The sequence below is a fragment of the Drosophila innubila genome (genome assembly GCF_004354385.1).
Source record: "Drosophila innubila isolate TH190305 chromosome 3R unlocalized genomic scaffold, UK_Dinn_1.0 2_E_3R, whole genome shotgun sequence".
NCBI classification, from domain to species: domain Eukaryota; kingdom Metazoa; phylum Arthropoda; class Insecta; order Diptera; family Drosophilidae; genus Drosophila; species Drosophila innubila.
Window position 1 is genome coordinate 9,332,793 of NW_022995380.1, and position 11,330 is coordinate 9,344,122.

At 38.6% G+C, this 11,330-nt stretch overlaps 2 protein-coding genes and 1 long non-coding RNA gene across 5 annotated transcripts; all 3 read left to right on the plus strand.

Annotated features, from left to right (window-relative positions):
- The first annotated feature begins 90 nt into the window (after positions 1 to 90).
- LOC117792514 lies at positions 91 to 376 on the plus strand. The gene is made up of 2 exons (XR_004618178.1): positions 91 to 215; positions 277 to 376. It is a non-coding gene; the product is annotated as an uncharacterized LOC117792514 (long non-coding RNA).
- Positions 377 to 1,627: 1,251 nt separating this feature from the next.
- Positions 1,628 to 8,175, plus strand: LOC117792366 (stearoyl-CoA desaturase 5). Of its 3 annotated transcripts, none has more exons than XM_034632479.1 (6): positions 1,628 to 1,795; positions 5,513 to 5,935; positions 6,872 to 7,002; positions 7,062 to 7,453; positions 7,582 to 7,757; positions 7,820 to 8,175. In XM_034632479.1, the coding sequence occupies exons 2-6, from the start codon at positions 5,548 to 5,550 to the stop codon at positions 7,981 to 7,983; spliced, it is 1,251 nt and encodes a 416-aa protein (XP_034488370.1). In that variant the 5' UTR covers positions 1,628 to 1,795; positions 5,513 to 5,547; the 3' UTR covers positions 7,984 to 8,175. The 3 variants fall into 3 exon arrangements, with proteins under 3 accessions (XP_034488370.1, XP_034488369.1, XP_034488368.1); XM_034632478.1 differs by having other exon boundaries at positions 1,629 to 1,912; positions 5,517 to 5,935; XM_034632477.1 differs by having other exon boundaries at positions 1,630 to 1,912.
- Positions 8,176 to 8,424: 249 nt separating this feature from the next.
- Positions 8,425 to 10,105, plus strand: LOC117792367 (acyl-CoA Delta(11) desaturase). The gene is made up of 4 exons (XM_034632480.1): positions 8,425 to 8,619; positions 8,691 to 8,821; positions 9,218 to 9,423; positions 9,551 to 10,105. Exons 1-4 carry the CDS (start codon positions 8,451 to 8,453, stop codon positions 10,050 to 10,052), a joined length of 1,008 nt encoding a protein of 335 aa, XP_034488371.1. The 5' UTR covers positions 8,425 to 8,450; the 3' UTR covers positions 10,053 to 10,105.
- Positions 10,106 to 11,330: the final 1,225 nt, after the last annotated feature.

The window sequence follows — 11,330 nt, forward strand, 5'->3', positions numbered from 1 at the left end:
TAGGAGGGGGGTGTCGCCACATTGGAAGCGGGTACCTTTTTTAACATATGTATATGCATATCTGTAAGTATTTGCTTTCATAATCAAAAAAAGTATTTGAACCAGCACATTCTTTTACCCCTTTCCACACGCTTTAACCAGAAGCAGAACCCGCAGATTCTCCATTCGCGATAAGCGTGGAGAAACAAAACAATCATTGATCATACTATATATACGTTCACACACTTACAAATATCTATACATATTATGTATCTCAGTATTTTCTATATTTATCAGCGCGTTGCCATTGCATCATCATTCGCCGCGTTGGCCGACGCCTCCATCCCCCACGCCAGAGATCACCAAACCGGTCGGTGTCGATGTGGCAGCATTTTCATAGAAAAAAAAACAAAAAAATAAACACCACTGTTTTTCTCTCTCATTATTAATTTATAATAGAAAATACTTAAAAACAAAAAATCAGTGGTGGAGGGAACAGTTAACCTAGCGGTCAGGCAAAATAGTTTGCACTACAAATATTTGATTTAATTCTTATCAGCATTTGTCGAGATAAATGCAAATGTTTAGTTTCCGCCTCATTGTTGTTGTTGTTGTTGTTTTTGTACAAATTTTGTACTTGTATGTGCAAAAGAGTCCAAATACAGATAACCACGCGTTCAGCAAGTGTTCCAATTAGAGATGGGCACGTGCCTTTTCGGGCTACGTGTCCCGCTGGCCTCTTAAAAAAAAAGGGTTTCGGGCATATAAATCGTAAATCCATATGTTTATCAAGTTTCAAACGCGAAAATAAGAGGAACAAAATTGTAATCGCTAAAATTATCAGAGATTAAAATAATTTGTTTTTTTATGAGGGCAAGTATTTTATTTTAATTAAATAATATATATATTAAAAAGAAGGGCCGTGCCCATCTCTAGTTCCAAGTATTGTTCCCCCCTCAGATATGGGAATCCAAAGTTCCAGACATATGTGTGTACATACATACTATATGTACGTAGACGGGCCAGACGAGCCAGCGATAATGACACTGACTAAGCAACAAACAAACACAAACAAAAATCGTAAGAGGTGGACTGGGAAAGCGGGAGAGAGCGGTAGTGTGAGAGACTGACATGGGGAAGCAACAAGCGTGCCCAGGTTCCAAAAACAAAACTGGGTTAACGTTAACATTAATCAGCCGTTGCGAGCGCCGAGCGACGACGATTTGCCGATATTTACGAGCTTTTACGTCTAACGATGACGAAATGCCGGCTGTTGCTCACCCCTAACCGGTTGCCCGCTTACCCGCTTGCTCGATTCCCACCATTGTTCTGCCAGCGTCGACGTCGACGCCGACGCCTACTCATTCAGAGAGCGAACTGCAACCGCTCAGACATTGACTTTGAACTACAATTTTCTTAGACACGCTGTCAAGCTGGTTTTTTTCTCTCTCGACTTTTAGTAATGTTTACGGAATGTGTGAGCACAACAGAAAATAGTAAATAATGAAAACATGAACAGAAGGGGAGATCGACGAAATGGGAAAATGGGTAGATAATAGCGTTACGCGCTCGCAGCGAGAACAAAAAAAAACTAAACAAGCAACCAAATAAAAGTGAAATAAAAATTGAGTAGAGGCAACGCGACGTTGTTGGCAGCGCCAATTGCTCCACGCTCCACGCTCCATGCTCCAACGCGACGTCAGCGCCGCCGACGCGTCAGCTCTTGGATATGGATGTAAATGTCGGCCAGTTGAGCATTGGCTGTTAGTCATTTGAGTTCGTTCGGTTGGTGAACAGCAAGAACGTGATAGACGCAGTGAGCACACAAAATAATAAACACTACAATAAAAATTCATAATATTTTAGTGATAGTTCCAAAACATCAAAAGAAATCTCCAATGCGAAAAAGCGTGTCGGCAACTTATCAATAAATGTTAGAAAAGTATTTACAAATCTACTTAAAAAATACAAATAAAATATATATGTATATCTTAAATAAAAAACGCTGAGGTATAACAAATATGATTTTGAAAAGAATATATGACGTCAGCAACATTTTCAAATTCGAGAGCGCACTCAATTTGCAATAAAAATAAAAATTATATGTAAAATATGACAGTAGAAATAATTCCAGCAGAAAGTGTAACCCCTCCCGCCTACATTTGTTAGCCTTAGCTGTCATTACAGTCTATAATAATTTACAAGTGCCATAAAACTGTGTTTCGCTATCCCTAATGTACTTCGTAATTAGATTGTTCCACACACAAGTGTGCCACATACATAAACAGAAATGTCAACTAAAAACACTTCCTTATAAACCTTGTTTATATACCTGCCGGTTGGAGTAAAGACTGCCACTTAAAATAGCACTTAAATTATTTTAAAATTCACCCATAACAAGTAGCACGCATACTTTACTTAGGATTCGAAGTTATTGGTTCAGAAAATGTATCTGACTTGATTCCAAACAAATATAAATTTAATAACCTTTAATCAAGGGCTATTTCTTTAGAAGACTTTAAAATAATGTTAATGAAATTATCACGATTATTGACATCGTTTAATAACGTCTATTATGGCTAGAAATGTGTTTCTCTTATTTAATAAGGAAAAAATAACGAAAAATATAACAAAATACTTACTTAGTTCATCTATAGCACAATTGGATTCGTTTGGGGTTTTTGAAAGCTGATAAGGAATTGCCGCGCATATTGTTTACATGTTTACTTTTGTCTATTCTTGATATTGTTAGTCACACATACCATTTCGTGTATTTATCCCATGTATATCACATATTAAAAGGTTGTAATTGCAATCGGATTCTGCCAGCAGTTTGCTTCGTGTTCGCTATTATTTGTATTACAAATTAAAAATGGTCGCTGTTAGCCGTGTCTCACTTACAATAAACAGATGTGGCTTAGATACCAATTAAACAATTTTGAAACTAAAATTGTCAGCTGGGAATCAAGTTGTAATTGTTGTTTACAGCTAATTAAATTACCAGATTGGTATGCAGCATTTACAGGGTATACATAATACGGGTGCCAGCATAACTAATGAAGCACATTATTTATGAACACCCTAAAACCATATATAATAAATATACCTACATATATATATTTCGACTCTTTGTAGGTTCCAAGGAATTTGCTAGAGTCAAACATTAAATTAGTGGGTGTCTTTAAGTCCTAACTTTTTGAAACAACTAAAACTGCGACATGGCAAATCTCCAGTCAATTCGCCATTGAAAATTGGCCCAAAAGTGTCAGTGTATATGTATAATATATATGTACTATATATGAAATTGAAGGGGGCGATTAGAACTCATATTTTTCAATTTTGTTTATTTTCTTTCATTTGAATGTGTGTTTGATATTGTTTTTCTGATTGGTACGTGAGCGTCGTCAGGCCATTTGCAATGTTTTGAGAACTCGGCTAATGGGCGGTCAATTTCATGGTTTTTTCCTTCATATTTGAAACTGAGAACCGGCGAACTTTACTAACGAATGTCAATAAAACTGATGGCTTGGCGCTGGCCTCTTTTTATTGTTTATTATTATTTATTATTAAGCGTAATAGAATTCATTGTCCCTGTCACTGGCGTTTTCGTCGCTGGGTTGCCACGTAGTGACACAGCCAAAAAAATACAATGAATTTTTCATATTAAGTATAATTTATGCATGCTCGCACCACACATTTCTCTTAGCCTGGCCATAATCGAGTTGCGTGAGTGGGCCCAATGAAAATGTTGATCAATTCCTGTGACACGCTCCTCGAGCGACTTCCCCGAATTCCGTCTGGGTTAACCGAACGGGATCCACTTCCCTTAATAGCCATCGAAAGCTTAGCATCCAACTCTCCATCTCCAGTTCCTGCCCCATCTCCTTTGATAGCCGTTCCTTTATCAAATTAGCATGTTTGGCATATGCTTTCATTGCTCTTTATGTGATACATTTTTTAATTAAAAGGCAAATGCAAAATGGGGCGTGTTTTTCTCCACGCGACGGTCATTAATATCGGTCACACAGGGCGTATGATGAATGCCGGCAAATAAACTATTCACATGTAAATGCTCTGCTCTAAGACTATCAGATAGCTGTCTTTTTTTTCTTAACAATAACATGACCGGAAACCATCCAAAAAACAACTTTCTGTCTCAGGGTCACTAGCTAAAGCTTGATAATATTTATATGATGCATTGGATCAGTTTATTATATAATCAAGGAGTTATCAAGTGTGCCCCATTGAGTCATTTAACACCTGTTCTTGACTCACTCGATTGCCCTCTATCATAATAATCATTATCATCATGTTATTGGGTTGCAGGTGTCCCTATTTATAATTATCAGTTATCTCTAGGCAAAATTTTGAATGAACTTCTGGCTTCCAGACGGTTGTTTCGCTTAACTGATTTGATTGTGCCAGGTGTTAAACACTTATCACTAGACCATACCGCACATGGCCAATTTATGGCCTTTTTAGATAAAAATGTCTGACACTTTCTTTTAGCTCAGACATTTTCGGGAGTATTACCTATTGCCAAAAATTATCTACGTATCGTGACACTGCTCTTTGGACTCAATTTATTTTTGTTTGTTTGTTTCTGATTATATTTAGCTTTTTTAATCTTTTGCTAGCAATATATTCGAGCTGCAGCTTGAGTTTTTGTTTTGGCCTTTAGCACAAGCTATTTTGCCACTGTATTTAATCAATATTGCTCAATACTACTGCCTAAATATTTTACTGATGCCTAATTATACCCGTAATTTAAAAAATAAGAAAATCGGTATATTGTATTGGTTGAAATGTAGGTAACAGGAAGTAGAAGACATCTCTGACCCTATTAGGTATATATATTCTTGATCAGTATCAATAGCCGAGTCGATATAGCTTAGAACTCAGAGTTTATAAGAGCTAAATCATGGAAATTTGACACATATCTCTGCCAAATATGAAAAGGCACATGTTTTTATAGTTTTCCGAAAAGCTCAGCAACTACGTATTACTAAGTATTTATATTTATTGTTTTTACTCGAAAAGTATTAGTTTATTTTACTCATCTGACGATTCAATTCTTTTCGACTTGACTTATGAGTGTTATCGAGATAAGTTCTGTTTGTACTGTGTTGTGGAATGATGACAATGTCGAAACCAATTCGTTTTTGTTTGCAAACGAGTACTTTTTAATAAGATAAGCTAAGAAGTTATAGCCAGTTGCGTAAGAGACTTAAGATAAGACAACTGAGAGAAATCGCCCACAATATTAGCACAAATATGAGTATGGAATATGCTAATATCTAAGGTAAACTGTTGAGTTCAATAGCTGAAAACATGCTCGAAAAACTTAGTAGTCTACTAAGGAGACATGTGAGACATACTGAAAATTTCACACCCATTACATACCGAGTATAAATATTTAAACTTTTGACTGGCTGGCTGTACTCGCATATAAATAGTTGATTATGGCAGTCTTAAAGTTCAATTAGCAAGTCTATGGCGGTTACTCATCTCATAGTGCAATCTGTCTTTCCAGATAGACCACCGATAACACCGATTAATACGAGTACAATGTGTCTCTCCACACCCACGCCGAGCAAACCCAACGGCGCCTCTGTCGCCGGACAGAGCAACGGCACCTGTTGTCTCTCACCTGAAGCTGTGTGCAGTAGCGCCAGTTCCTCAACCGATGCTCAGCTGAAGTACAGAGGCCAAGCCAGAGACGATACACAGACCAAAGATCAAGCTGGAGTCGATGACAATTTGGGTTACAAAGAGGAGAATGCCGTATATAAAGAGCTGATCGCCAAGGAATCGGAACAGCAGGAACAGGATAAGGAAGAGGAATACAATCCTCAGATTAGATGGCCCGATCTGTGTGCCCAAACATTTTTGCACGCTGGCGCCCTCTATGGCATCTATTTGCTGTTCTACGCAAAGCTCTACACATTCCTCTGGGGTAAGTGTGGCTAGATCTATCGAATATTCAAGAGTGTCCATAGTTCATGCTGTAATTAGTAAGTATAATTAACTAAAATATAATGCAAAACATATGCACTTATTTCGTCTGTTGAAAAGTTAATAACAATGGCAGCTGTTCTTTAAATCCAATAAAATTAGGCGTAAACCGCTCAATGCTCAAGGCATTTTTAAAAATATCACTAACTTCTTATATATATCACTAACTTCTTATCGATAGTTTATAAATCTAGAACCATTTGTAATCAACCACTTACTACTTATCCGGCAAAAATAAATATATAATTATATTGCAGCTGATAAGTCGGCTGTTGAAAAAGTTCCCCCCATCTGTTATTTAGATTGCTTTATAAGGAACACATACACATTATAAGTTAGAAATAACAATTATTATTTTTGAAAAAATACTCTTGTAACAGCCCTCGTTATAAAACCTAATGACTCGGGCGTTGATTAACTGTTAGCATAGGTAATGCTTACATCAAATGGGCCATCAAGCTCAGTGAACTTTAGCTTTTAGCAATTTAAGTTAACGAACGCTTCAATTGACATTCATCAGTTTGAAAATCGGTCGCTGATCAACACAATTTTTATATAAAGACCAACTCTATAGGTAAAAGGGGACTGACGCATAGGGCATAGAAATAGCACTGTGGTGTACTATATATAAAGACGATGTCGTTATGTCATCGGTGTCGGCAATGTCATTGTCCAATGAGCAAATAGAGCGCGAAGCACGAGACAATTGCGACATAGTACAAATAGTTGCAGTAAATGTGATAAATTTTCAAATGTTCTATATTTTTAAAGTGTTTCAAATGCTTCAAGTATTTTAAATATGATTTAATTATTCTAAATATTTTCAATCGATTAATTCAATTCATAATGTATATTTTTCGAATATTTATTATTTTAGCTGCTGTGTGTATTTGGGTATCGGGAATCGGAATAACGGCTGGTGCTCATCGATTATGGTCACACAAATCCTACAATGCATCGCTACCGCTGCGTATCCTCTTGGCCTTCATGTTCACCATTGCTGGTCAGGTAAGTGTCAAAGCATAAAGTCAAATAATGACCGAACCTAATCTCCATTTGATTTCTAGCGCGATGCGTACACCTGGGCCTTGGATCACAGAATACATCACAAGTTTTCGGAGACGGATGCGGATCCGCATAATGTGAACCGAGGCTTCTTCTTTGCCCATGTTGGATGGCTTTTCCTGACCCCTCATCCCAAGGTTATTGAAAAGCGCAAGATCATCGATATGTCCGATCTGGAGGCGGATGCTGTTGTCATGTTTCAACGCAAATATTATATACCACTTTTTGCCCTCTGCTCGATCATATTGCCCGTTGTGGTGCCCTGGTACTTTTGGCAGGAGGATCTCTGGATGTCCTTCTGGATCAACTTCAACATGCGCTTCACCTGGACTCTCAATGTGGCATTCTTTGTGAACAGCGTGGCGCACATGTGGGGCAACAAACCCTATGACAAGTGAGTGTGCAATTTTCAAATTATTTAATTAGATATTTACTAAACATGTTTTGTTTAAATATTTAAATATATTATAAGACATAAAGAAAATAAAAAAATATGAAATAATTAAACCCTTAATCTTACAGAAAGATTTCGTCCGTGGAGGTGCCACTTGTATCCCTTCTGGCCATGGGCGAGGGATGGCACAACTATCATCATGTGTTCCCCTGGGATTATAAGACGGGCGAGTTTGGAAACTACACACTGAATGTGACCACCGCATTCATTGACTTTTGTGCCCGTATCGGATTGGCCAGTGGACGTAAGTGATAATGAGTCTTAGCTACAGATCCTTAAGTAATACTTCTTCTTCTTCCTCCACAGGCAAATCAGTTTCTCCTGATATGGTTAAGCGTCGCGCAGACAAGTGTGGAGATGGCACGCGATTCCTGAGCGATGAGTATGCACATAAGAATCAGGTCTGGGGCTTTGGGGATTGCGATTTGCCGCGCGATGATATTGTTGAGTTGGCCAAGATGCAGAATTGAGATGAATCGAGTATTAGCCAATAAAATACCTGTGTTTTGCTTAGATCTAAGATATATTTACTCGACCAAAAAACAACAAAACAACCCAAAATCCACAAGCAACCCTGCACAGACACATGTTCGCCCATGTTGTTGCTATTGTTACTTACCCAAGGGCATTAAACTAAATATTGTATTTCTCAGCCTAAAGCACGATTGATTTTATTTAAGTCGTACATACGATCAGACCCGACTAAAGCGATCAAACTTCACTACTGACGACCGACTACAGTCAATTGTCGCTTGCCTTCTGCATATTTGCTGGCAATTCATGCATATTCAAATTGGGGAACTTTTGGAACCTCTTGGACCCTTGGATTATACGACTTTAATATTCCATTTGAAATGCGTCAATTTTAGTAGCGCTTAAGCTGTCGTTTGTTAAGGTCGAGCACTAAGGCATTGCAGAATTCTTTGTCAACTATAGGATGGATACGAAGCCAGTGACCGATAGCAAGGATGTCCACTCAGAGGCAGAGTTCAAGAAACGGGATGCCAATTGGCCCGTGGTGCTCTTCTACATTCACGTCTATATACTAGGCCTCTTTGGCGTTTACGTAGCATTTGCAAGCGCCTCGTGGATAACGATATTTTTCAGTGAGTGAAACAGATCAATCCAGCATAAGTCTTGCAATTAACACGTCACATTTTCCGACCCACTCACACAGCTGCGCTGGTCAGTCTACTGGGCATATTGGGGGTGACAGTGGGCGTCCATCGTTTATGGGCACATCGCACTTTTACGGCAACCGCACCATTGCGAGTGTTCCTTATGCTCTGCCAGACAATGGCCGGACAGGTGAGTGATCTAACACGCCCCGTTGTCGGTGACACCTCTGGTAAAAGCTTGTGACAAAGCTAAAGTTGAGTGTGTGATTGCTAAGTAGCTTTTTAGCTGAGACTACAACCCAACCATAGCAAGTATTGCTACCCCAACCGGTTGTGAACCGGTTTTCAATCGGTGGCAATTCAGAGCTTCACTCTCATTCGTTTCCGAGTTTCATTTCATTTTTGTTGCCGAATTTAAAGATTCAATCTGATTCTGATTTTTGCTTCTCATTCGTTTCTTTATTTTATTATAATTATTTTAATATTCGATTGTTTCTTTATATTATTTTCCATTTAAGTCCAAATTCCTTTTTTCTTTATTGTCCGAATTTAATATCTCATTCCATTCGATTTTTCTTTAATTTAGGGCTCCATTTACAGTCGCGTGCATGCGCATCGGTTGCATCATGCCAAGTTCAAAGAGGATGAGGATCCTTACTACAGCAAACAGGGTTTCTTGCGTGCCCAGCTGCATGGCAATCTTTTGAAATACTCTCGACAGCAGGAGGAATTGCTTTTGAATGTGGATATGTCCGATATAGAAAGCGATAAAATTGTCATGTTTCAAAAACGGTAAGCACATGAATATTAATTAATTTTTGGTTAATCGATGTGTTAATTTTTATTTGCTATAAGCACGCCTCTCACCCGCTCACCCTCTCTTTCTCCGTTTTGTTACTTTCTCCTTCTCTCCCCACAGCTTCTATGTGCTCCTTTACATTGTGCTGAATGTATTGGTTCCCCTGAACACTCCATTCCAATACTTTGGTGAAACACTGGCCGTATCCATGTTTGTTGGCTTCTGGCTGCGCAGTTTAATTGTTTTGAACGTGGGCAACTTGGTCAACTCGTCACACTTTGTTTGGGGCATAAAGAAGGACTTTAAGCCTACGGATTCGAATAGCATTTTCTTCATAACGAAATCATTTTGGCCACAGTTCCATTACCTGCTGCCCAATGACTATCAGAGTGGCGAGTTTGGCGACTATGCCAAAGGCACTGGGTCAACCATGATTAGAGTATTCGCTGCACTTGATCTGGCCAAGGATCTACTCACGATTTCCTCGGTGGCGGTGCGAAATGGCTTGACTGTCGCCGTGGAAAGTAAAAGGCCAATTGTCGAGTGTATCGAGGAGCAAGTGAAGCTGGAGCAGAATGCCATGCCGGCCAACCATTTTCTCAATCGTGAAAAGTTCATGTGATGCGTTGAATTTTCGAATATTTGGCTATGGCCAAAACTACAAATAAAATAAAACAACATTTGGAGCCAAGAGGCAAACAGTTAAAAGTACCATAATTATTGGTGTAACAGAGAAAGAAAAACGCTTTGAGTTTATGGAAACCGACAAACAAAGGTGCAGTTTGACGAGTTTCCCAATGCAGGGCCATGATGTGGCTTAGACCCACACTCTAATTTGGCCCTAAACATGCTCACAAATCACCATAATTACTCCGCAGGTTTTCGAATTTGTCTCTCGACCAGCTGACCAAATATTATTCGATTTGGCAATAGATTTACCATAAGCAAGGCTTTCCATATCCAACTTCGTATCGGATTGCCTCGCATCGGATGAGATCGGATCGGGTTAGTGCGGATCGTGTCGGGTCGTTCACTGCTTTGTGCAGGCATTTTAAGCAAACTAAATGAGTCGCACTCAATAAATTATCACTAATACACAATGTTTGCCCAGCGCTTGATTGATGCGTCAATATTTGAGCACTTGGCCCGCACAGAAGCCTGATTCACATTTGGCCTAGGTACGAGTACTAAAGTACTTTAGGATTGACTAAAAGGTGCCCGCAGGTAACACAAATCGGTATTCTATATTTCCTCTAGTCTCCTTCACAGCTGACTTCTCAAATATTGACTAATTAAACACTTTTTGGGCAAGGTTTGCACTTGAGTTACGCCTAATCAAGCTGGGCGCGGTCAATTCCAGATTCATGCCATATGCTACGGAATAGAAGTACGAATAGCTCTTAAAACTGTGGAAAAAGCTACAGATTTAATGAGGAAATAATATATGATTGCACTATAGGTAAAACTGTGTTAGAAAAACTTTCCGTGAGGAACTCGTTTGAGTTTTTATAGAGTTAAAAATAAGTGAAAAAGTTATTTCTACTTAACAACATCTGTGAGAATTGCCTTTTGAAATATCTGATCTGTACTTGTTCTAATGATATTTTAATAAATTTTGTATTTTGGCAATACATCGTTGGATTAACAGACACCGTTGCTGAGACTAAAGATATTAACTTGTACGCTAGATCCGAAATCTCTTTTAGTCTTTAGTATAAAATTGTTAAAAATGTTGCTAATAATTCCACTACTGCCAATATAGATCTGGTTGTGTGCCAGAGATATGCATACATCCTAAAGATCTATATCCATACTATATAACCAATACCATTTCGGATATAACACTCATTGTGTGTGAGGCACTTGTACCAAATCCTAATGGCTGTGAAGTGATTACTAA

Excerpts from the sequence above, each read along its gene's own strand:
- LOC117792367 (XM_034632480.1), top strand. The coding sequence starts at position 8,451 with ATGGATACGAAGCCAGTGACCGATAGCAAGGATGTCCACTCAGAGGCA. Across the intron at positions 8,620-8,690 it reads GTGGATAACGATATTTTTCA|CTGCGCTGGTCAGTCTACTG; the intron begins GTGAGTGAAACA and ends CCACTCACACAG. Across the intron at positions 9,424-9,550 it reads ATTGTCATGTTTCAAAAACG|CTTCTATGTGCTCCTTTACA; the intron begins GTAAGCACATGA and ends CTCTCCCCACAG.
- LOC117792366 (XM_034632479.1), top strand. The coding sequence starts at position 5,548 with ATGTGTCTCTCCACACCCACGCCGAGCAAACCCAACGGCGCCTCTGTC. Across the intron at positions 5,936-6,871 it reads GCTCTACACATTCCTCTGGG|CTGCTGTGTGTATTTGGGTA; the intron begins GTAAGTGTGGCT and ends TTATTATTTTAG. Across the intron at positions 7,003-7,061 it reads TGTTCACCATTGCTGGTCAG|CGCGATGCGTACACCTGGGC; the intron begins GTAAGTGTCAAA and ends TTTGATTTCTAG.